Source organism: Nanorana parkeri, unplaced genomic scaffold, assembly GCF_000935625.1.
Source record: "Nanorana parkeri isolate BGI_ZX_2015 unplaced genomic scaffold, ASM93562v1 scaffold22, whole genome shotgun sequence".
Classification (NCBI taxonomy): domain Eukaryota; kingdom Metazoa; phylum Chordata; class Amphibia; order Anura; family Dicroglossidae; genus Nanorana; species Nanorana parkeri.
The window spans coordinates 2,175,300-2,200,182 of NW_017306290.1; the positions used below are offsets into that span (position 1 = coordinate 2,175,300).

The window sequence follows — 24,883 nt, forward strand, 5'->3', positions numbered from 1 at the left end:
CAATGTCAGGTTCTATGAAAGCTATGGATTGTAGCCAGTAATATGCAGAGGAAGTGGAGCAACCAATGGGTCACGGATACAGTATAGCTGTCACAGTGTAATCAGCATATTGCACTTTTTTACTTTCTTGGTAAACAATTTTCTTTATTTGTACCCAAATTAGTAATAAGTTACCAACAAAACTTAAAATGCATATTAAGCTATGGTATTGTAAGTGATCATTACTGTTCCTTATAACTGCAAAATGTTGGTCCCTCTTTCTCAGCCATGAAAAATATGCAGCTATGAAATTACTATGGCATATTATTATAATTTGTCAGTTTACCATGGCAAAGTGTTCGAGGGGTGATTTTTCAAAGATAAACCAAGAAATGAATTAACCTAGTGGTATATTGTGCTTTTTTGTTGCGATTACTACATATAAGAAATGTGACATAAGTCAAAGTAAAAAACTGGTATGTGCTAAATATACGAGATGATGTGTAATGTAGTCCTGAGACATGATGGGCATGTATTAGGAAACTGGTGTGAGGAGTACATTTGTGAAATTAGCACAAACTGAATCAGCCATGTACATGGAGTTTTTCTTTTTTTAAATTTTTACAGGCCTAGTTCTACCAGTTGTGAATACTGCTGTATGGTGATTGCTGAAGAAAGTGTTGCACAGCCAGCCTTATATATTTCACAAAAATGAATTGTGGACTTTGTATATGTAAAATGACTACCTACTTTCTAGTGTAGATGCAGGAGAATTTATTGGAAAGGACTTAAAGCAAATCTGTGCTTTGCCCGTGCAAGCTCAACTGCTCCACAGGTCATCTAATGAGAAAATGCTTAAAGCAAACCTGTGCTTTTTGCATGCAGAGCAAAGCAATAGGTTTATTCGATGCGTGGAATGCCACTGTCAGCATCTTTCCAACCGGCATCCCTCGATCAGCTGATCGAAGAAGCATGTCGAAAAATTGTTTGCCAAACAGAGCTAGCAGCCAATGACCTACCAGCTCTGTTGGGGTATTCTGACAGTGGACGGCAGAAACAGGGAACAACGGGAGATTTCTTGATTAACACTCGCAAGCGTTGATGGAGAAATCTGTTCTATTTTCTTTGTTCAGTCGACAGATGGAACGAAGAAAATAGAAGTGTGTATACCTGACTTTACACATATTCCCTGTTTCCATTACGCATATTCCCTGGAATGGGTAACATGTGACTTATTCCTTTCTTACCTTGTGACAGCACTGGTGCCACTTAAGCACCCAACACTGTCATTTGGACGTGGGAAGAGAGTTCTCAGCCTTGGATAAATGATGTACAACTTATACAGGACACCCTCTCTCCATTTCTGGTGACTGAATGAACCAGTGTGGAAGTGAAAGGAACGTAGGTGTGAGCAGCTGTTGAGGCCACTGATTAAGTGAACTTGTTGCTTGCCCTGTATGCAGAGCTCACCTTTAGTCAGCATGTCAAAACAATGCAGTGCTATATACAGTGGAAGTCTGATGCATATCTCAATGTTTCCTGCGAAAGTCAAGCATGGCCATGCCCCTCCTACCTCCCAAGTTATGCCCATTCAATTTTCAGTTTAAATCAACTAAATATATTCCAGGTACATCAAAACAAAAGGTGTGCGAAATCTTTAGTTTCGGTAGAAAAGCCTGCCACAGCTTCGGTAGAAAAGCCTGTCTTCTGCCAGAATGCTGCAGAGTAGGACCCTTGCTGTCTGTGTGGAAACAATGGTCTCTTTGCAGGCGCTGTTCAACACGCCATCTGTTGGATCAAACCAAAGCTTATGCTCTATGCCAGGGATGGCCAAACTCCGGCCCTCTGGCTGTGGTGAAACTACAAATCCCATGAAGCATCTCTCTCCGGGAGTCATGTCTGTGGCTGTGAGAATCTTGCAAAGCCTCATGGTATTTGTAGTTCCACCACAGCTGGAGAGCCGCAGTTTGGCCATCCCTGCTCTATGCTGATTGTAGAGCTTTAGCAAAGGGCATATTGTATTTCTGCAGAGATACTACTACGTCCACACAGAGAGCAAGAGTACTTCTATACAGAATGCTGGAAGGAGACAGGCTTTCTATCACCTGCTTTCAAAGAAAACAAACTTTAAGACTCTGCATACTTGTTGTTTTGATGCACCTAGAATCTATTTGGCTGATTTAAACTAAATGTTAATTTGGGTGTTAATGTGATAGGTGGACTATTTGAACAGACAGAGCCAATCAAAACTTTTACAGATTACATTACTTCATCTGCATGTACAGTATTTCTGTATCATTGGATTGTTTTGAAATGAATGGAAAATGTTACACTTGGTAACCCGTTTCTGCACTTTTTCATCGTATGATAAGTTTGAATCACCAAGGTTTCTGCCATGTTTATTGTAAAGTAGAACTATGGCCTCCCATTAAAATGGTTGGAAGGGTAATAGAAGATTAAGCTGGGCATATAAATCAGGGTTCAGGATAACGAATGGCTTCTCACTGACAAATTGCCCCAGACACATAATGGATTTGTGACAAACATTTATTGCAGTGTTGGTACAATCCCATTACCTTCAGAAATATTTTACTAAAGCATGCTTACATTAGAGCTTGATCAAACAGTTGTGTTTGGTGAATTACAGAGGAGACATGGAAAATACTGTGAAATATTTGCAATGTGCCGTCTAGCCAGTTTAAAACTCACATTACATTTATTACTGAGCCGCTGCTGTGTACCCAAGGTTGTGTCACTTTAGTTGGTTGAGAATAGATACAGGTGTATTTAATAAGGCAGAGCAATGCTGTGCATGAACTTCAAGCAACCAAAAATGGATTTTACATGTTACCAAATGAGAGCAGTCAAAACAAAGAAAATAAACCTATGCTAAGAGAATTACATGGACTGCCATTGAGCTCTCCTTCTGAAAGTTGCATTGCTGTCATGCTGATCCTATGGCTTTATTACTTTTGGGGTCCTGACGTGGAACAAATAAGCACCGTCTAATATCAGAGTGAAACTAGAACACCTGAAGTGTATCCTGCTACAGGGTCAGTGAATCATAGGGAATAATTTATGAATTTCCTATGCTCCTTGGCTGCAATGAAAAGTCAAGAATGCTGTGCGAACGGCATTCGGCCAGCATATTTGTGGGCGGATGATTTATAAATCATCCCTAAAAAGTGTTGGAGCCAGAGGGTCAGCACAACAGTCAAATAACTTGCATTTCAGACATAAGTGAGCAATGACAGTCCATGATTTTTTTCTCATAATCATTTTCCTTAAACACGATTGTTGAATTGGCTGGCATGGCTTATTGGACTATGCAAATCACTTTGACTTATTAAATAAGGACTGTACATACACTATTTATATAAACCTGGAGAAAACAAAAACAAAAGGGAAGTTGTTGCCCACAATGACCAATCAGGGTTTATCTTCCCTGGGAAAATTAATTAAGGAATCTGCCTGGGCACTGTAGGCAACAACACAGCTTTTATCTTTTATATCGGTTTTTAATAGCCCTGTGTTGGACAAAGCCATGTTTAGCTGCTTTGAATCATGTTAAACCAAAGTTAAAGCGAGGGGAAAAAAAGATATAATTTACTTGGCAACTGGAAGATACAAAAAGTCATAAAAACCTAACATATTACAAAAATTCAGCAAGGAATTTATAATGCCACCAACAGTCTAAATGATTGCAGGTGTGCCTGGGCTAAAGAGCAGAGGCAGCTGGCAGTGCACCAGTAGGAATGTCATTTATTTAATTAGACTCAAGTAGCTTTAATTAGGCAATCACATAATTGTGTAAAATGGGGAATCTTCAGTGAAAACTACATAGTGAAATTTTTGATTTTTATGAAAATAAACAAATCTTGGCAATATACCACATGAAGACATGTGCAAAAGTAAACTTTGAGGTAATATCACCTTTCCCAACGTTTTCTTACCCTCTGATTATACACTCAAGAATAAATAGTGCTGGCAAAATAATGACTCCAGGTGTTTCTGAGTCTGCCGTTGGTTGGTATTTCTTGCATCCTTGTCAAACCTTTTTTCATGCTCCTGCTTCTGAGCCCCTTCTTGTGACAGTACCTGGTAAAATCTTTTCTCTATGCACAAAACAGAGATAATGGACAAACAGATGCCACTGAAACCTTAACAGGTGACAAATGCTTGGCTTTAGGCAACTCTAACACGTGGTTCTTCTTCTGTTTCTTGACTTAAGCTGGTATATGTTACTGAGGGCTCCAGTTGTGCACTAGCTGGCAGTTCTACAACAGGTCCTGATGGGTTGCGGAATTGCTTATACACTCGGGGATCTTGGGCCACGTAGGTTGTTGTGGAGAAATACAGCACCAGTCCCAGCAGAATTGTGCCAAAGGACAGAAGATAAAGTCCTGAAAACTGAACAGACAGAAAAAACAATCATGTTAGCAGTCAGTACAAATTCAAAGAGTTCCAAAACATGTGGTTTATCCGGCATTAGAACTGTGATATTGCTGGCTGTAGAGGAGGCCTTTTAATCAGCCTTGTATCGGCATACAAGGCATAGCTCTCAATTTTGTGCTTTTTCACTTAAAGCTGAACTTCAAGGAAATTCTCTTCAAACATGTTGAAGAACACATGTCCACCGTGTGGAAAACTACACAAACAAAATGCAATCTCTATACTGACAAAGGTTAGAGTGCACTCAAGATCTCAACTCAAAAGACACAGCAGGAATAACCTTTGAGCCACAATACTGCCTTAAATTAAAGCTGAACTTCAAAGAAATAATTTTTTAAAAAATAGCAAAATGTTAATTGTCATCTATGGTAATGATATTACCAATAACCTCACTGGAGGAAAGAGTACCTTCTTACCTCAGCTCAGGAAAGCCAAGAATTCTTGTGGAAAATGTAAGCCTAACTTTTCAGCCCATAAGCTTTTTCTTTTGTTCAAAAGGAAATTCAGACAAGGGGACTAAGTCCTCTAAGCCCCTCTGCAGGAAGTAAACATCCCTGGTAGTCCAAGCCTGCAGAGAAGCCCTTCTCCTGTTCAGCTCAAGGTGGGGGGATGCCTTTTAGCATTCATGAACTATTGGCAGCCTTGGACTGCATCAAAGAGTTTTATACACTCCCAGTGTAGAGATTTTTTTTACCTCCAACCTGCTCCTCTCTCTTCAGCAGTTACTAGATTTATGTCTGACCGTTGAGGGACTCCTGGCCCATTCCAGCATAGCTCTGAAAAGATTAGGTTTTTACTCAAATCCCTTTTATGATTCCCAAAAATTCCCAAGTAAGACCTGTTTTGGATTTGAACATTTTTGACAAGATCTGCAAGTTCAAGTTGGATTGATTCATGCAGTAGTCCCTGCTAGGGTGACCTGGCATCCATAGGTATCAAGGATACTTCATTTAATGTACCGATTTACCAGGGGCACAAGCGGTTCATGCCTTTCTTGCCATTCGCAGTAGGGGAGGAGCATTAGCAGTTTGTAGCCTTGACCTTTGACCTAGGATGTAGTCAAGGCGATTAGGGTGTATTTGAATGTCATGTTTGGGTTTTGCAGACATGACATTCAAATACACCCTAATCACCTTTACACACTATATTAGGAAAACAGTTGCCTGAACGTATGCTATCAAGGACTGTGAACCGCCGTTCATGATAACAGCGCATTTTACAATAGTGGTAAGTGCAACCTGGGCTTTCCACCATCAATTCTCAGGATTGTAAGGTGGCCACTTTGTTGTAAGTTTACACATTCATCACATTTTGCAAGCTGGATGTGGCAGCATTAGCTGATGTGCATTTTGGGCATAAGTTTAGCAGGCAGCAGTCTGATTGGCATATATTGCTTTCTTTTTATATGGTTAGTCTGATTTTTTGTTTTAGTTTTCTTCAGCCTGCTCTGAAACTGCTTAGCGGTGTCCCACTAGGTGAAGATCTAAAGCAGAGCTGTGTCCATCAATAAACAAAACATAGAAAAGGTTTTTATGTACTCACTATAAAATCCTTTTTGCTCCGTTCATTGGAGGACACAGAACTTACCCCTCTGGCTTTGCTGCTGCTCGTGCTTTAATTGTTTTTTTTTGCACTGCTGTGTCATATAAATAAGCACAAGTGTGAGGGGTTTTGTCCACCAGCAGGGACCGTCCCGGTCCGGCAAGGGGGCACAATACACAGTAGGTGATGATCTAAAGCAGAGCTGTGTTCTCCAAAGAATACAAGAAAAAGGATTTTACCATAAGAAGAAAACATTTTTGTTTTTGTTTATAAGGGGAGGTTTTTAATTAATAATGTTTAAATGATAAGTGGTTATTGCACAGATTGTCGTTATTGGGTTAGGTTAGCTTCAAGGTGCTGACATTCCAAAAGTTCATATTTGAGTTAAAAATTGCCAAAATGAAACAGCTTTTGAGAAACTGTTATTTTGAAAAATGAAAGTTATTCTATACGTAAGATTGCGAAGAAAGTAAGGATTAGATACAAATTCATTTACTACTTTTTGAGAGAAGAGGGCTAACTGGATCTAACCAGGATAGGAAAAAAAAGTGGAAAGTGCACCATTGCCTAAGAGAATAAGTACAAGAAAATCTAGTGACACTCTTTCATATTTCCCCTATGCTTCTCCTTTTGGCTTTAAGATAAAAGGTTCTGTTGGGAGGGGGCTGGACCAACACAGGTAGTTATTAGACAGTCCCCGAAGCAGGTGTGAGAAGAGGGCTATGCTGTGTAAATAGAAGTGGAGACCGTGCTAGGCAATTGACTCTTCTTGGAGAAGTCAAACTTTTTTAGCTCAAGTTCAAAGGCACATTGCAAGTGAGGAAAAAAAAATATGGAAAAGAAAAACAAGTTAATAGTTAAAAGACGTTTCCTGTACTCTTACTTGCACTTTTTAAGTTTCTAACAGGGTCACTTTAATGAATTTCAAAGAAAAAGCCATACTTGAAACTGGCAAATAAGAAGAAAATATAATGGTCAAACTAACACAGACAGTAGATGACTGGAAAAAAATATTATGGACAGATGATTCAAAATGCTTAATACTTACTGTCAAGCATGGCAAAGGAAATGTAGTGGTATAGGACTGCTTTGATGCTGGTAAATTGAGAGATTTACACAGAGCACAAGGACTAATGACCCAGAAAGGTTAGAACTCTATTTTATTCTAGAGTGTCAGTGGTTGATTGTTGAAAAGATAGATGAATAAAATACTTTTATGATGTGAAAAAGAATGTGGTCAATGTACTGATTATATTTTCTAATGTGTTTAATGCTACTTTGCTAAATACTGTATACAAATGATTATAAAAGCATGACCATTCTAGGTGATTCTATATTTTTGAACACTTTTGTACTTCAATCTTTATTAAAAAATCACACCTGTTTCAGATTTTCATCCCGCAAGGTAATGAGAAAATTAAAGCCTTTAAAGGAGAATTATGAGGTGAGTGATTTTCACTCAGCCTCATAATCTGAGCCGACCTGTGACAATGAAACTGTCACAGGTCGGCTCAGTAGATCGGAAAGTGAGCTAACACATACCGGCGCTCGCTCACTTCTCGATCCTGTGCCGGCAGAGAGCCGTGACAGGGGAGGGACTGGATTCCCCCCTCCCCTGTCCGATCCTCCAGCTCTGACTTGCGGAACGGACGGGGATGGGGCGGGTACAGCTGGTTCTGCCTCTAGATAGGCAGAGTCAGCTGTCACTCACGCAGCTGGGTGGATCCAGACATAACTGTCGGGATCCGTTCCGGCTGCGGCGCCTCAGTATACCGCGAGCTACAGCTGAGCTTTGGGTGACGGGAGGATGCTAGTTTGCGTCCTCCCGTTACCCTTAGGAGAACTATGGGGAAAAGCCCTAACCCCATTGTTCTCCTTTTAATCAAGTTACAGTTTTACAGTTAAATAACCTCAGACTGAAACCAAAAGCTGAAGAACAATATTTTTTTTTTGACATAAGGTTGAAAGTTTTGCAATAAAACAGCTAAACAGAAAATGTAACTGTTCACAATAACAGATATCAGAATAAGTATGAAAATAGATATGGAAAACTGAAGTTCTCTTTGGAAGAACACCACCGTCTATTCAAGAAATGCTGTAAATGTACCTTTGACAGCACCAGATGGCACTTTAAAAGACTGCTGAAAACAGGGTGTCCATGGCCAAGAAGAGGGTACTGGTGGTACTGGTGGTTCTTGTAAGGTCATTTACTTCCATATCCATATATCCAGCCTGTGTATCATCTTCTGCATTATGTTTTTTCTTTAGCTTGTGTTGAACCTAAAACTCAACCTGCCCTGAAACCTGTACTTTGCTTTGACTATCTATTTTTTTGCTAAAAAAATGTTGTACCATTCTTCTTGCAAATTTTCTTATCCTATGTGCACTGGGGTCATTCTCAGCATGACAAGAAGAGAGACAAGTGTCAGGAACAATCTAGCTCCTGTGCGCATCGTCAGTGGCTGTCCAGTGGCCGAAGAGGAGCCAAATGGGATCTGGAAGAAGCAGCAGGAAAGATGGCATCATTGTGAGACGGTTCGGTGACTGGAGCCTGGACATGTTACTGCCAAAGGGGGCCCTAAATCGGAAGTAAAACCTAAAAGCATAGCATAATAGCACATCATGGCAGTCGTACCTGCCAAAGCAATGCCCTCCAGCGCTGAGATGTCTGGGCTCTCCTCTCTTGCCAGCACCTTCTTCTGGGTTTTTATTCTTCGGCCACTTAATTGGCCAGGCCACGATGACGTAACTCCCGCGCATGCACGCTTGAGTTGCATCATCTCGGAATGAACCATGCTTTGAGCCATGGTGCTAACAGGCAGGACAAAGCTTCTATGGCAAAAGTAACTTACAAAGTCTAATCTGTCATGGTAAGACAGAATATTGGTGTTTTTCACTATCTATTCCTACACTTCACCTTCAAAATGTTTTTTTGCCAGGGTACAGGGATTTTAATCCTAAATTTGCAATTTAACAGCAATTGTGAGGGGTGAACATAAAATGAAGAAAAACAAGATTACTCCCTCATTTATTGCAGGACAAAGCACTGTAATATTCTTCTACCTGTAAATATACTGCCACCTTTAGGTATAGCTCCCCCTAGTGTCTATTACCATGCACGTACTATCAAGTCCAGTTTAGCATAGTGTTACGTTTTCTTAGGTTGCAAGGTCTTACCCCATGTTGTATTTATGTTGGTTATCCTTGCCTGCCCTCATTTGGGAGTTTTTTGGATGTTCTCCAATAAGCACAGTAGTAAAATTATTTTTTTCTTCCCATTAAAACTGTTTTCTAGAGTAGTTGGTTAAAAGAACACTACACTTCGGATCTTTTTTCCTGTTTGGCTTGTTGCCTTGGATTTGAGCAAATTGTTTCCCTCTACTTTAGTTCACTTCTTTCTACAACTGAGCTCTCTAGAATGTGCAGGGGCATATCTACTAGAGGGAGCTGGTCCCGATTCATTTGTGTGCATAGTGGCCAATCCTCCAAAAGGCTGCAGTATACCTACTGGTAGAAAACATATTACAAAACTGTGTTCTTCAGTGAACTACTTGAGAGGATTTTACCATAAGAAATCCTTTTTTTGTTACTGTGTATTTGTAATGTACATATTTAAGGTCAAAGAATCATGTTTGACACAATATTTGCTCATCTCTAGTACTAAGTAGTTCAGTAAAATCACAAGATGTGTGTCCAGTAAAACAAAACTATAATTCTAGTGTGTCCCTGATTGTGTTTGGTTTAGCTCCACTGAGTCAAGGACTGATATAATATGACATAATACAATATAATATAATTGACTGGATGACATGCTGTGGCATATGCAAGCGCTAAATAAAAAAAATAATACATTTCATAAACAGTATCTAGTAGGGATGCACCTATAACGGTATTTTGGTACCGGTTACGAGTACCGATAATTTTTTGTCGGTACTCACCGATACCAATTACCGAGTAACGGAAGTCCCATTCAGGAAGCCAGGTGGCGTGTAATGACTCGCCACCTGGCTTCCTGATTGACAAGAAAGTCTGTCCCCCCTTACCTTGGTATGTCGAGCCTGTCACCCCCAGGACCTCACCAGCCAGGATGTGGCCTTCCTCCGGTACCCCGCCGGAGCTGTCTGGCCGACCAATACGGAAGCTGGGTGCTGTGTAATGATGCAACGCCCTGCTTTCTGATTGGCCGGGAGGCTGGCTCCATGCTCCCTCGTCATGGGATGACGAGTACGAGTACTCGCCCAAATACTCGGTATCGGCACTGATATCGATACTAGTATCGATATCGGTGCATCCCTAGTATCTATTAAATGAGTTGTTTGCCTGAAAGGATCCTCTGTTCCAATGGTCCTTAACTGTAGGGTGGGCTTCAGCTTTGTGGTCTACAATCCCGTTTATTTTTTGCCTAAACTGTATAACAGTTACTTTCAACGTCAACTCTTGCACAGCTTTTAAAGTAGATGACTCATGGAGGTTATCTGTGATACATGTATGAGGCCTTGGTGAAAGAACTTTGAAAACTGCTGCTCTAGTCAAGATATAAACATTAGGTCACCCAAACCATAAGCTGCAGTAATTGATACAATAGATACATTGTAACCGTGAAAGCATCTAAACAATTCATTTGTCAGAAGAGTAAGTTATAACATTCCTTCAACTTATTACAGCATGAAAATTAATTTGTCACAAAGGAGCTTTGTTAATCAACAGCCTTTTAAACTTGAAAGTTTCACTGATGAGAACTGTTAACTGCTATTCAACATTTTTCTATCATTTATTCTTGGAATGAGGGTGAAATAATGGGGTCCTTTATGCAGTGTGGTTTGGCATGAGAAGTTTTTCTCCATCTTTTTGTGCCCAGCAGACTTTGTTGTCGGAGAACACGATAAAATTGTGTTTTCATACCTCTGTTTCCCCCCATGTCACCAGTGGACTAATGGCTCTTTCCACATCAGAATATTGTAGAGATTTGTCTTTTCTTTGTGCATAAATAAGCTCATTGTGCTCTTAGTCTGTATGCAGTTATGAGGCAATAATGAACATCCTGCTGTTTTTAAAGAGCAATTTTAGTAGTAGATATAATGATTTATAGGAGCATATTTGGGTAGAGGCAGTCCATATCCTTGCTTCTTTCAGACATGAAAGATTGAGTTTATGTTTCAACTTTGAAATGTAACATCCTCTTTTTAAAAGTTGAACTGAACTCTCAAAAATACTGCTTGGTGGAAGAGACCTTGTGGAATTAATTTATAAAAGTTCCATACAGCTATATGCCATTTGCATAGCATTAGCACTCAGCACCCCAAGATGGCGCTCACGAGTACTGGAACTTTCATAGATTAACCCATGTATGTGTTACTTATAAAAAAATGTCTTTACCCAAAAACTCCTTTCTCTTTCCATTTTAGAATATTTTTATGTGGACCTCAACTCAAAAAGTAAAGATTTAAGTAGGTTTTGCATGGTTTGTGCCTCAGCAGTGCCCTAAAAATGTAAAAAAATTTAAGCAAGCAGGGAGGCGGCTCAGCGATATGGGAAAGGGGGTATAACTTTTTTTTTGGACACCTAGACAAAAATGAGCAGTTAACCCTTGCAGTGCGGGGGTAGCCCCACTAAAATGGTTAATAAAAGTTTTGCCCAGAGTTCTTTAAATATTCAAAATCATAATCACAAAAGTAACGTGTTTTTTGCATAGAGAATGCTTGAAAACCCCATGAGTTTATTTTTTGCTGTCTGTGTTCCATTATGTAAATTTTGCCCTGCAGATGCAATAGGAAGTGAGGATAAAGTGTAGAAAATTCCCTATTCAGTCAGTTGTCACTGGAATTTACTGTTTAAGTAGATTAGGGCTGTACTCTGGTCATTAATCACCCATCCCAAGGTTTGCCCTCCATCCCCTCTCTACTTAATAACTGGAAACAATTGAGAACATAAAACCTAAGCCAAAAGCCCCAAATACCTAACTAATGTCAGGAGTGTAAGACATCCACTGCTCAGCCTCTCTCTCTTCCTGGCCTGAGCAACAGGCGCTGCACTCTCGGCAACACCCCCCACTTTTACAGGCCGACTGTGGGAAGTGCCCCCATTGCCAAAGCATCGCCTCTGCACTGCCTGTACCAAATCCTCAACCTTGATTGGCCCATAGGGCTGTGGCACCTTAATTGAACATTAGGGCTCTGGGCTTGTGATAGTGTTCTACATGTGCCTCACTAGGCACCATAGTGATATCTGAAACCTGACCTGCCTGTTTGTTAACCACATCTCTTCCTTGCTGCCTATTCTGATCCTTTGCCTGTACCGACCACTTCTTTGCCTGCCGCCTGGACTGACCTCTTTCTAGATTACTGATCCTGTTTTGCCTGCTGCCTAAACCGACCTCACATTACCGACTATACCATGCCAGCTGTCCGGCTCTACTCTAAGCTGTCTGGCTCTACCCTAGCTTAGAAGTCAGCAATCCTCTTGCCATCGCCCTAACCACAGATACTCTCCATTCTACCCTTGCTCAGGGCCCATTCACATCATCCAGCGAGTTAATCTCACAGTGCCGTGGCATGAACACACTGGACCGCTTAATCAGATCTTCCACATGTTCTGGGGAGGGAGGGGGCGTTCAGAAAACCGTTCAGGCACCACAAACATGCCTCCCGCCCCAAGTGCAATCACCCGCGTCAGAAGGCATGGTACCGCAATGACTTGCGTTCCAGTGTGGTGTGATTGCAAAAAATAGTGCATGCATGGTTTTTGCACTGATAGTGAAGCACCATGCTAGCTTTTTGTTCTTCAGTATGAAGTTAATTTCTCAGTCAACCTAGCTTTTCCTTCAGGTGTCTCCAAAGACATTAAATAGTCAAGATTATGCTCTATTGTATGTAAGCACTTTAAAAACTTTGGCTGTAGGATGATTTTTTCACAAGAAAAAAGAATAATGTCTGCTGTAATGTTACACATTAGGAGTGATTGCTACAATTAGTTCAAAACCATGGGCAACTTTAAGAAACATCGGTTTATGATTAAACAATAGCAAGTTGAGATATTTGCTTATGAGGGTTATAGGGCTAAACCGTGTTAGTACAGAGTGAAGTTTGAGGCAGTGAAGAACCCCCTTAAAGTAATTCTGTTGCATTCAACACTGAAGTGTTAAATGATGAACATTCTTTAGTACAACTTGGGTCTTTTAACGTAGCGTAGGTCCACAGGAAAGAAAAATAAAATAGTATGCTGTGAAAAAAATATGCACAGCAATGCATTAAAAAAATGCATGACAACGTGCGGCAACTTTAGGGCGTGAATCCAGCCTCAGTATTCATTGTTTTTTTTGTAGGGATGACCAAATTTCATTTTTTAAATAATTGTATTGACTAGAATTTTTTTATGGATGGGGGTGCATCCAGTTATATGGACAGTATCATGTAAGGTTTCTGTCTTACTGTGAACAATATAAAATAAAAGATATACAGAAATAGAGCTCTTGCTAAAATGTATGTTTGTATATTAGAGTAGGCTTAAACATTTTGCCTTTACTACTATGAGAGGCAAACTGCCTGGAATATTTTGCAGTATAAATGAATACAAATAGACTCTGCAACTTTCATGTAACGTGAGGAACATACAGAGTACATTGTTAAAATAAGAGATTCAGCACAGTTTCAGCAGACATAGCAGATAGACAAGAATAAACTTTTCACTATCACTCCTCCACTAAAACTATCACCTCCTTTTCTGTCTTTTAAATATTAAATATTGTATTACTTGTAATATGCAGATACTTTGAACAAGCTATTTATATTGTGTTCCTTTCCTCCTTTTATTCACCAGTTTCTTCAAAGGAGATGAGGATAATGCGGTAATTAACCGAGAGCTTAGCTCACTGCAGTGAATATATCTGCATTTATCAATGTACTGAGAACCTTGCTTGTACCTACAAATTGTTACAAGACATAGCAAATTTCTAAACATCACTTGAACAGCCTCACTGCTTTCTATAAGCAAAATGTAACTTTTGCTGTTAGGTGCTGCATTTGTTGTCCCTAAGGCCCACTTCACATTCATGGAACACACGGTAACACAACATAGTTGTGTGGTACGTCACTGTGCCAATCATTTAGACTGGCACCCTAATGCACAGTACGGTAGTTTCTCACAGACATGCACTGTAACGCGTTGTTGTGCGCTGCGTTAAAGGTGGCGGTCTGTTCTTTTGTCTCTTTGCCATGCATTGCCAGCCAACTTGAGATTAATGGACTGCCTAAAGGCAATGGGGGGAATTTATCGCAAACTGGAATAGTTTGTTCAGTTAAGGTTTGAAAATTAAATATAGAAGAAGCTGAGTTTTGATGATTTCCCTTATTATTTATTTATTATTGGTATTTACATAGTGCTGACAATTTACGCAGTGCACATTAGTCCCTGCCCTCAAGGAGTTTACAATCTAAGATCCCCATCTCACATGCATACATACAAAGGCCAATTTAGACAGGAGCCAATTAACTTACCAGCATGGCTTTGGAGTGTGGGAGGAAACTGGAGAACCCGGAGGAAACCCATGCAAGCACAGGGAGAACATACAAACTCCTTGTAGATAGTGAACTGGCTGGCATTCCAACCAGGGACCCCCAGTGCTAGAACATTTCTTTCAATAATATTTGCATATAAAGCATATAACTAGCAATACTTACAGAGCTTTTTGAATAGCAAATATGTTGTATTGTAAAAAGAAATTGCCAGAATGCTGAAACATATTAAGTTGCTTGACACTATCTAGATAAAGATCATTTGAATTTTCCCTATTGCTCTGTTTTGAAAATTGGTTTCTGCCTATCCTATAATAAATACATTAAAATGAGACGTTTATAAAAAAAAGAATCTTTTCACCGTTAAAAGATTATTTCCATTTCTCCAAAGAAAAGGAAGTGATCTTTTAACTGTATATGCACGGTTATTTACACTCACTGGCCACTTTATTAGGTACACCTTGCTAGTACTTGGTTGTCTTCAGAACTGCCATAATTGTTTGTAGCATAGAATCAACAAGGTGCTGGAAATATTCCTTAGATAGTTTGGTCCATATTGACATGAGAGCATCACAGAGTTGCTGTATATTTGTTGGCTGCACCCCACGATGCAAGTCTCCTGTTCTACCACATCCCATAGGTGCTCTATTGGATTGAGATCTGCTGACTGTGTAGGCCATTGGAGTACAGTGAAGTCATTATCATGTTCAAGAAACCAGTTTGAGATGATGTGAGCTTTGTGACATGATGTTTTATCCTGCTGGAAGTAGCCATCAGAAGATGGGTACACTGTAGCCATAAAGGTATGGACATGGTCAGCAACACTACTCGGGTAGACTGTGGCATTTAAACAATGCTCAGTTGGTACTAAGGGGCCCAAAGCATGCAAAAAAAAATATCCCCCACACTATTAAACCACCACCACCAGTCTGAACCATTGATAGAAGGCAGGATGGATCCATGTTTCCATGTTGTTTACTCCAAATTCTGACCCGACTGTCCGAATGTCACAGCAGAAATCGAGACTCATCAGACCAGGCAACGTTTTTCCAATCTTCTATTGCCCAATTTTGGTGAACCCTTGAGAATTGTAGCCTCCGTTTCCTGTTCTTAGCTGACAGGAGTGGCACCCGGGATGGTCTTCTGCTGCTGTAGCCCATCTTCTTCAAGGTTTGATGTGTTGTGCGTTGTGAGATGCTCTTTTTCATACCTTGGTTGTAACGAGTGGTTATTTGACTTACTGTTCCCTTTCTATCAGCGTAAACTAGTCTGGGTATTCTCTTTGACCAGCGAAATGCCGCTCACTGGATATTTTCTCTTTTTTCAGACCACTCTCTGTAAACCCTACATGTAAACCCTTCGCCCAGAGAAATGCCGCTCACTGGATATTTTCTTTTTTTCAGACCACTCTCTGTAAACCCTACAGATGGTTGTGAAAATTCCAGTAGATGAGCAGTTTTTGAAATATTTAGACCAGCCCGTCTGGCACCAACAACCATGCCATGTTCAAAGTCACCTAAATCACCTTTCCTCCCCATTCTGATCCTTGGTTTGAACTTCAGCAGATCATCATGACCACGTCTACAAGCCTAAAGCTGGCCATACATCTTACAATTATCTGCAGATTTTCTGTGGTCAGATGGAAAAGGTGCAACAGATTCCTCCATCTACACTGAACTGTGTGGATGGAGTAATCTCCACCTGGGCCAATCTGTTGCACTTTTCCCATCTGACCACAGAAAATCTGCAGATAATTGTAAGGTGTATGGGCACCTTAAATGTATTGAGTGGCTGCCTTGTGATTGACTGATTAGATATTTGCGTTAATGAGCAGATGAACAGGTGTACATAATAAAGTAGATAGTGAGTGTATGTATCTCCTGATATATATATATGCATTTCCTAGCCTAAAATTGTGCAAAATGTTTGGAAGTGCACCATTTGTTATGACAATGTGCTGGAAGTAAAATGGTTAAAACCCGTTCACACTAGCCGCCCACTAGCTGTAGGTAGTGGTGCCATGTGTTGTTATAACACAAGGCTTTGTTTCCTTTTTTTTTTAACCTTTATTGAAGCGTCAGAGTGACATTTCATGCATTCTTATGCAGAGCAAATGTATGTGGACCTCAGGTGAGCTCTGGTGGTTGCGGAACACTGCAGCATACCTGCATTTTTCCACCATGCACTGCAACCCACCTGAAGGCAGCTTTGCAGTGTGAGCCAGGCACATAAAAAACAATTGTTTTCTATGTGCCCTTGCGGTGGCTGACGTTGATCAAGTGAAGAAACACTTGCACAATGGGTAGTATTTTCACACAATACTAAGAAGCTACACAGAAAGTAAAGTGAGATCTCTCAAATACTTTAGTTCCTATGAAAGATCTGATGCCCTAGGGTCACTAAGAGTTCTCTAAACTTGTTAACTTAGGTTAGTCATCCTGCTGGTTTTTGTAACATTGAGACCGCATAGAAGCAGATCCCAACTCCACCTCTGCCCCATTTGATTTCATTGCAGCAATGTAACCACACAAATTTTCACAAATCTGGAATATGCCTCAAGATCATATCGCTTAGCACATGGACTGAATGAGGCTGAAAACTGAGACAAACCATATTCAGTTATATTAGTAGGACTACCAACTTCTGCCTTAAGATACTATAGATATTTGTTATGCGCTTCTTCACTTAATACCTAGTCTTTCATGACTAGAAAAAATATTTAAAGTAGTGCTTCAACTCACCTTATAATGGAATAAAAAGAGACCGCAGAAAAATGTGTAGAGTTCTGCCGTTAAGACGGAAAGGTTGATTGCAGTTGCACTGGTTTTCTTTATAACCACTGGCATGAAACTATACAAGCCAAACATGCAGGCTGTGAATCCCACATAGAGCAGCCCTGTGAAAATATTAGGAGGCATACCATTTCAGTTGATATATTTTTGTCATTTATTTCAATGTATTTTTAATAATTATTGCTGCCTTTCATTATTTGTGTTTGACTGAAAGCATACTCTAAAGCTCTACTTTCCATAAGAATAACCTAGCCAGTGTTAGAAAAATAAATATATATCACCATATTCAGCCATCCTCATTTATTCTTAGTAGTAGTAAATAGAAATCCTCCCTCTGCTTATAACTCTTCCATGCAGCAGAAAGGGGATCTTATTTTGTAATAACAGAACCTCCACTGGGAATCCAATGTTTCCTTTGCTTTGAAGACTGTTCACATGCTATGGTGTTGATAGAGAATCATATTTTTATTGCCTGGCCACAATTCCAGACTCCATGTCAATCTGTATTTACAGGTCATGGCAGGAGAACAATGTGGAGCTACAGCAAAGATACTGAAGCATCCCTCTAATGTACATAACCTTGTTCTTTTGATGACAATGGATAATAATATACCGGTTTGTGTGATCTCCACAGTTTTTTGTCTATCTTTAACAGTAATATTAAAGGATAATTAAAGCCTCCGTTTTTTTTTTTTTTGCATAGATCTACTACTAGCAAGCAGTAGATCTATGCAAAAAGTGTAAAAAAAAAAAACAACAAAAAAAAACCGCTTTAACAGAGGTTAATACTCACCTGTGTCTTCCCTGCGCGCGCTCCCTTCCGAAAATGTTAAGATCCTCGGGCAGCCGCAAAGCATCTTGGGGCGGGCGAATGCGCAGTTCACATTTTCGGCTGGGACGCGAGGAGAGACACAAGGTAAGTATATGGACGCGTGCACCCGCATGTAGACACCGTGGGACAGGAAGTGCCAGCAAGCTCAGAGGAGTCAGCGCTGGATCGGAGACCCACAGCAGCGCTGGAGTGACAGATGAAAAGGACAGGAAAGAAGAAGATCGGATTAAGAAACATTATTTAAGGTAAGTGCTGACATTAACATTGGGGGAGGGGAAAAAATGACTTTATTGTCACTTTAAGGCTCATTTGAATTAAGAGGCCAAATAGCTTTTGTTCTAGGGTCACCAGGAAAAGTAACCCAAATAGATTTGCCAATAGATTTGCTTGAAATGCTTCCTAATCCCCTTGATGACCAGGAAGTAGTGCGAACCCTCATAACCTTGTTCTTCAATGATATTCCCAGATCTTGGTAAAATTAAAGGAAACTTGTCATGGGAGAAGTATGGGGGCTCCTATTGCTGACTTTCTTCTAAAAATTCCCCTTGTATGGCTTTAATAATTTGTAATTCAATGACCAGTAACAAATATTCAGATTAGGCGTGCCAGAGAAAAGTCCTTATCTGTATAATCGATTTTCAAGTCAAGTATGGAAGTATGTGGGGCCAGTATAACAGCCGCAATAATTTTTTTGAGCATCCAGAAATGGCTGCCTCCATTTTTTTCTCATGACATGCGTCCTTTAAAAAAAAAACCTGTCACTTACTTTAAACTTAAAGCAATTCAAAACCTAAGAACAAAAATTACATATATTGCAGCCTACCTGTCCTTAGGTGTGGTTGCTGCAATAGTTTTCACTTTTCTGCCCTTTTTCCTTTTATTTTACTTGGTAATCCTGCAAATAATAAATTTCCTGTACTAAGCGGCTACACTCACTCACTGTATCTTTAGAGGAAGTGACAGTCATCACTGTATTCATCTCTATTACATGGGGATTACAATTCAGCTCACAAGAAGTGAAAAGGACACTGCATTTCCAAAATCAAGAGGTATTTTCCATATTTGCTGAAAATTTGTGAATTTTCAGCACATTCAGGAAGCCAGGAGGTGGGTCATGATGTGGAAGCCGGCTTCACTTGTTGCTAGGCAGCCTGGCTTCCTGACCAATCAGGAAGCCGGATGGCACCTCATGACCCGCCACCCAGCTTCCTGATTAGTCAGGAAGCCAGGCAGCTTCGGCAAGTGAAGCCGGTATTCTTTTGATGGAACAACTTCCTGATAATCAGGGCGCGGCACTGGTATCGGTACTCTGTATCGACAGAGTACCGGAAACAAAAATATTGGTACTCGAGTCGTACTCAAAACCAAAAAAACAGTATTGGTGCATCCCTACTGAAAATGTTCTTAGCCTGAAAAATTTAAACTAATGCAGCCACCACACAGGACTGGTAAACTGCAATATAATTTTTTTTATTTTGGGGCTGAAACGTTGGCCAAAGTTCTTTAACATTTTAAACCCCAATTGCTAGACCCTGATTTCCTCCGCTTCTTTTTTCAAAATGAAAAACATTGCTTGTACAATAAATTTGTAATGTATAATTTGAGCACCTTTACAAATTATTCTTAATGGTACAAATCTTACACTGGAATACAATTGCTTATACAATCAAAACTGGGCCCTTTACATCTAGCATAGCATCAGGCCACTTTTGGCTTAAGTACCGTAGTGACAGAAGTACCGTAGCGGGAAAGCACCAGGGAGGTAGGGAGGTAGGTACCTGAGCATTTTTTTGTTCAATGCTACCTGGGGATAATAAAAAATAATTAAATAGCCCAGAGTTAGGTTTTAATGTAGCCATGCTAACAACCAAATACCATGTGTGTGGCAAAAAAACATGGAGTCTGTTCCAAAGGACAGCAGCATTTATATATGCCCAGGACAGCTGCTTTACATCTCCTAAATATATAGAGCTATCATTAAAGTGCTTGCAATGTCATTCCCAGAAAGAACACACTTAAAATGTAGAGTAAATAAAGCAGTTAGCATATTCCAATATACAGTATATAAATAAAATATCTATCTTGCATGCAGGCTGTTGTGCTATTACCTATGTGCACATATAAACAACACTGTAATGTAAGGAGTGAAAAAGATCTATGGCTTTCGATGTGATTTATTTCCTGCCAATGTGCGGACTAGTTTGAGGAAACACATTTCAAGTCTTGCTCTATTAAGTAGTAGCTTAGGCAGACATAGATATATGGTTGTGGAGACAATTTACTGCTATCTCATTTGTGTGTTTTATGCATACCGGTAGTTTGCTCTAGGCAATTTTATTTTATGGGAATTATGCAGTGAAATTTTGCCTACGTATTTGTGTTTTTATGGTCATTGCTGTTAATAGTCTCTGTATTCTTGTGGTTGCTGTTAGGGGAAAGTGTCATCCTGGGTGATTTTTATTCCCTCACATGGGTCTCCTCCTGATGCAGTTCCCTGTCTCCGATATAAGTGCAGTAAACGTTATATAAGCCAGTAGGTGGAGAGCTCATTTAGGAAATGTTATGAAGCGGCTCCAGCTTTGATAAATGGCAGGGTCTCTGCTCATTGTTTAGCTAAGCATTATGATGACAAAATTGAAATGCCTTACCTATTTGCCAGTCCCAAGGTACCTTTAACAACTCCTTGTGTTCCATTATTGCTCTGAAAGACAATATATTGTTTTTATAGACAAGTCAATCTGAAATAGGACAAATCAACAAGAAAATAAAAAGGGATGGAAATTATTTTACTGGTACACTGAAAGCGGGTACATTTCAATAAGGGCGCAAAAGGGCAGGAGCACGCCAAGAGACGTGCATGTAATGGAGCTTGGACCGTGGTGCTGCAAAGAAGGTCATATTATCCCTGGTGCTATAAGCAGTCAAAAAAAACCTTGTACTAAAGAGAAGAACCTTGTTATGGTAATTAGATCAATGTTGTCTTACATATTCCTTGTCCGAATAAAATGGCGTGGTATAATGCTGAACCCTAATGGGACCAATATTACTTATAACCTAAATCAGTGCTCATGTGTTTGTTTCGTACAAAAATATACAATGTGGGATGTAAAAGGTTAAAGAAGAAGCTATTTAAAATAAAAACAGTCCCCTCCCCGGATCTTTTAGCCATAATGTGTTAGTGTGCACAGCATATTAGTACGTTCTAGCAGCCTGCCAATGCTATCAATACCGATCCCCTCCAATTATCCACTTCTTCCCCATTGGCACTTCCGTCTTCACTTCAGTCTTCCAGGTTTCGAGTGTTCGGCCACTTGATTGGCTGAGCCCCGATGACGTAACTTATGTGCAGGCGCTCATCTTGGGTCTGTGGACTGAGCTGCACATGTGCGGCACAGCATACAAAAAAAAAAAAATCCGAATGGTAGAAAGAAGCTTTTATGGCAGGAGAGACTTACACAGTCTCTTCTGCTATAGAAAGCCTGCTGTTTGACTTTTTTTTTTTTACCTTTTTACTTTATATCTAATTTTGCAAACCTGACATGGGCCCAGTAAAGACATATTTGTCATGTCACTTATGTCTTAAAGTGACCCTAACTAGAACATTACTAATCTTAGCGCATCTCTGCCTTCTCTGTAACATATGAAATAATTATAAACTGCATCACTGTGACATAACAAAATGAAGACAGACATGGCCGTTAGCATAAATCATAAAATGATTTATTTGCCTCATCTGATTATAAAAAGACGGGACAGTAAAATAATAATCTTTGTGAATGATGATTATTACCTGCCTTATGCATGGTTTCTTGAAACAAAGGAACTGTAGACAATGTTGATGCTCTGTGTTTGCAGTCCTGTATCACTATAACTAGAACATGGAAGTTCATACTATTTAACTTCAGCTGTTTGTGCACGCCAATGCATGTTGCATTACCTATACATAGCTTGAGATTCATGGAAAGCAGTGTTGGCAGTGTATTCTGACAGCTACATCTATGATAAACATCAAAGCTAATGTGACTGTAAGCTAGTTTGCAATTGGGATGTGCTGACTGCAGTACTGCTGGACTGAAGCATGCAAACTCTTCCATTGCCTGCACTGTGTTGGGGACGCAAGATAATAGGAGAACATATAATAAATACTATTTACTGAACTCGCTGGTCCACCTTATTTAAACCATGTCAGAAAAGAAGACTTACAGACTTACCCAAAACTAAAAAATGAAGAATTAAAAGAAGATATAGCACACATTAATCCTTGCAAACTAATGTTTTAACTAACAGAAGGCAATACTGAGTACTGATCAGTATAGCTGACTAGTTCAATTCTTGCTGTGGGGTGCCCCAGGACCCCTGCAGTATTCAAATGCCGAATTCAGAGATGATTTGAGGATCTACAGCCCAGTGAAACGCACACAAGCTATATTTTTGTTAATAGTTAAGGCTTAAAGGAGAACTATGAGGTGAGTGATTTTCACTCATCCTCATAGTTCGAGCCGACATGTGACAATGAAACTGTCACACGACGGCTCAATGGATCGGGAAGTCAGCGAACACATACCATCGCTCGCTCACTTCTCGATCCTGTGCCGGCAGCCCTCTCCTCTAATGTCACTTTGCTGCAACGAACGAAACAAATAAGAAACGAAAACGAACGAACTAACGCTAACGAATTTTGGAATGGAAATTCGGATTTGTTTGCATTCGTTATATCTGTAATTCGGATACATCCGAATTTCCGAAAATGCGTCCGAATTTCATTTCGGAACGAAACGAATCGCACGTGTCTACAGGGCAATACCCGCTCCTTTGTTCCGTGCAGCTGCAGGGCAGTAATGCCCTGGCCACAGCTGACTGGGCTGGTTGGTGGATGTGCCACGGACGGTTTTGTTCGGGCTTGGTGCACCAGCCTTTGCTCATTCCAAGATATGACTGTCAAAGCAATGGTATAAACCTGGCCATACACTGTTCTTTTTTTTTTTTTTTTCATTCAACGCATGGGCTGAACGGAAAAAAAAAATTAGAACAGATTTATCAATTCATGATGGATGAATTGACCCGCTGTTTCCTTTGTATTCCGGCAGCACCGCTGGCCAAATACAAAGGACAGTTGATTGGCTGCAAACACTGTTTGTTTGAAGATTTACCAACCGGCTCTTTCGATCTTCTGATCGAGGGATGCTGGCTAAAAGGGTGCCGACAGCGGCACCCAGTGTGCAAAATTCAGAGTTCAAGAAGAAACGGACGAAATTTGCATAGTGTATGGCCAGCTCTAGCATGCACTGACTGACAGGCAATGATCTTAAAGCAGGCATAACACAAACAGCTATTATTCTGGCTCCCTGGTCATCTAATATGCATTTTAGCAGCCTGAGTTCAAATTGGGTTATACGGTATATAGCACACTAAACAGCTGCCATAAGAAACTATATGAGAAAGTTTTTTTAGACTGAAGTCTATTGTGAAAGTGTTGCAGCATTGTGATTAGAAATCAATCCTGGTAATTAGTACAGGAATCTGCCCCAAGCCCGTCTTGGCCTTTTTTTTAGTTATTAGGTTATGTGTGCAGGTAAAAACAAAACAATTTAATTCTGAAACAAGTGTTCCTATATTATATTGCTGGTTGATTGTACAGTATTAAATAGGTAGGTGGAATAGGTTTCCTGAACCCTGTAACCATACGCTATCATTTATTAAAGTACATTCACTTGCAGCTGGATGCAGAACATGAAAATTCACTTTCTGAAAGTGCTTTTTTTGCATTAAGATAGTAATTGCAGCAATGCTCCTGAGATCTTATTGTAGATTATGTTTGAAATGGACCTTCATCTTCTTAAAGGTGCCCACACACCTTACAATTTATCTGCAGATTTTCTGTGGTCGGATGTAAAAAGTGCAACAGATTGGCCCAGGTGGAGATTACTCCATCCACACAGTTCAGTGTAGTAGGAGGAATCTGTTGCACCTTTTCCATCTGGCCACAGAAAATCTGAAGATAAATTGTAAGGTGTGTGGGGAGCTTAACATGTAAACAGATGCTGAAATCACAGAATACCATAGAGCTGATTGTATGCACCTTGAAAGCTGAACTCAACATAAACAGCAAATTACACAGATGAAATACATGTATGAGAGCTGGGTTATAGCTGAACTTTTGTCTAAATATAAGAGGCATGTTTATGCTTTTGTGAATCTTGATGTGCTTTGTGTATCTCTTCCAGATCTCTGCAGTAATCCAGCATAAAACTTTACCTCTGTTCAAGATGCTCCTATATTAAAGACTAGCCATTGCTGCCCTCTCTCCTTGTGCAGGGTGACTGGTCTTGTATCTGCCCCTCCTGTATTTTTCTGCAGGCAGCCTGTAGGAGTCCCTCCCAGAGCTCTGTTCAGGTTATGTACCACACAGTGATGATGTCACTGCTACATTTACAAGGTAATAAAGTGGTTTGCAAAGGCATTTGGTGAACACAAAGTAGATTTATATCCTTTGTGGCTATTGAGGAATATATTTAAATTCATTTTTCATATCTGGACTTTAGCTTTAACTACCAAAGTATTTGTATTCTGTCCATTCATTCCTGCGATCTACCTAGTCCCGCCGGACAACACAGACAGGACACCTAATTCTGCAGTTAAGCAATACAACTAGATCTGGGTTCTGCCCTCCAGCCTGTGACTGGACAGTGAAGGAGAAGCATGAGTAGTGATGAGCTCATCTCACCTTGCTCTTTCTACCGATCAGCATGTTCCTTGTTATCACATGAACACTGCAG

At 40.1% G+C, this 24,883-nt stretch overlaps 1 protein-coding gene across 1 annotated transcript in view; it reads right to left on the bottom strand.

The window, feature by feature from the left end:
• Positions 1–3,487: 3,487 nt before the first annotated feature.
• SLC35F1 (solute carrier family 35 member F1) overlaps positions 3,488–24,883 on the bottom strand; it is a 290,914-nt gene continuing 269,518 nt past the window's right edge. The window contains exons 7-9 of the mRNA XM_018563687.1: positions 20,756–20,808; positions 17,225–17,379; positions 3,488–4,389 (exon numbers count right to left, since the gene is read on the bottom strand). Of these exons, the coding sequence (XP_018419189.1) occupies positions 4,165–4,389; positions 17,225–17,379; positions 20,756–20,808 (433 nt within the window). The 3' untranslated portion in view covers positions 3,488–4,164. The remainder of the gene's footprint in view (positions 4,390–17,224; positions 17,380–20,755; positions 20,809–24,883) is intronic.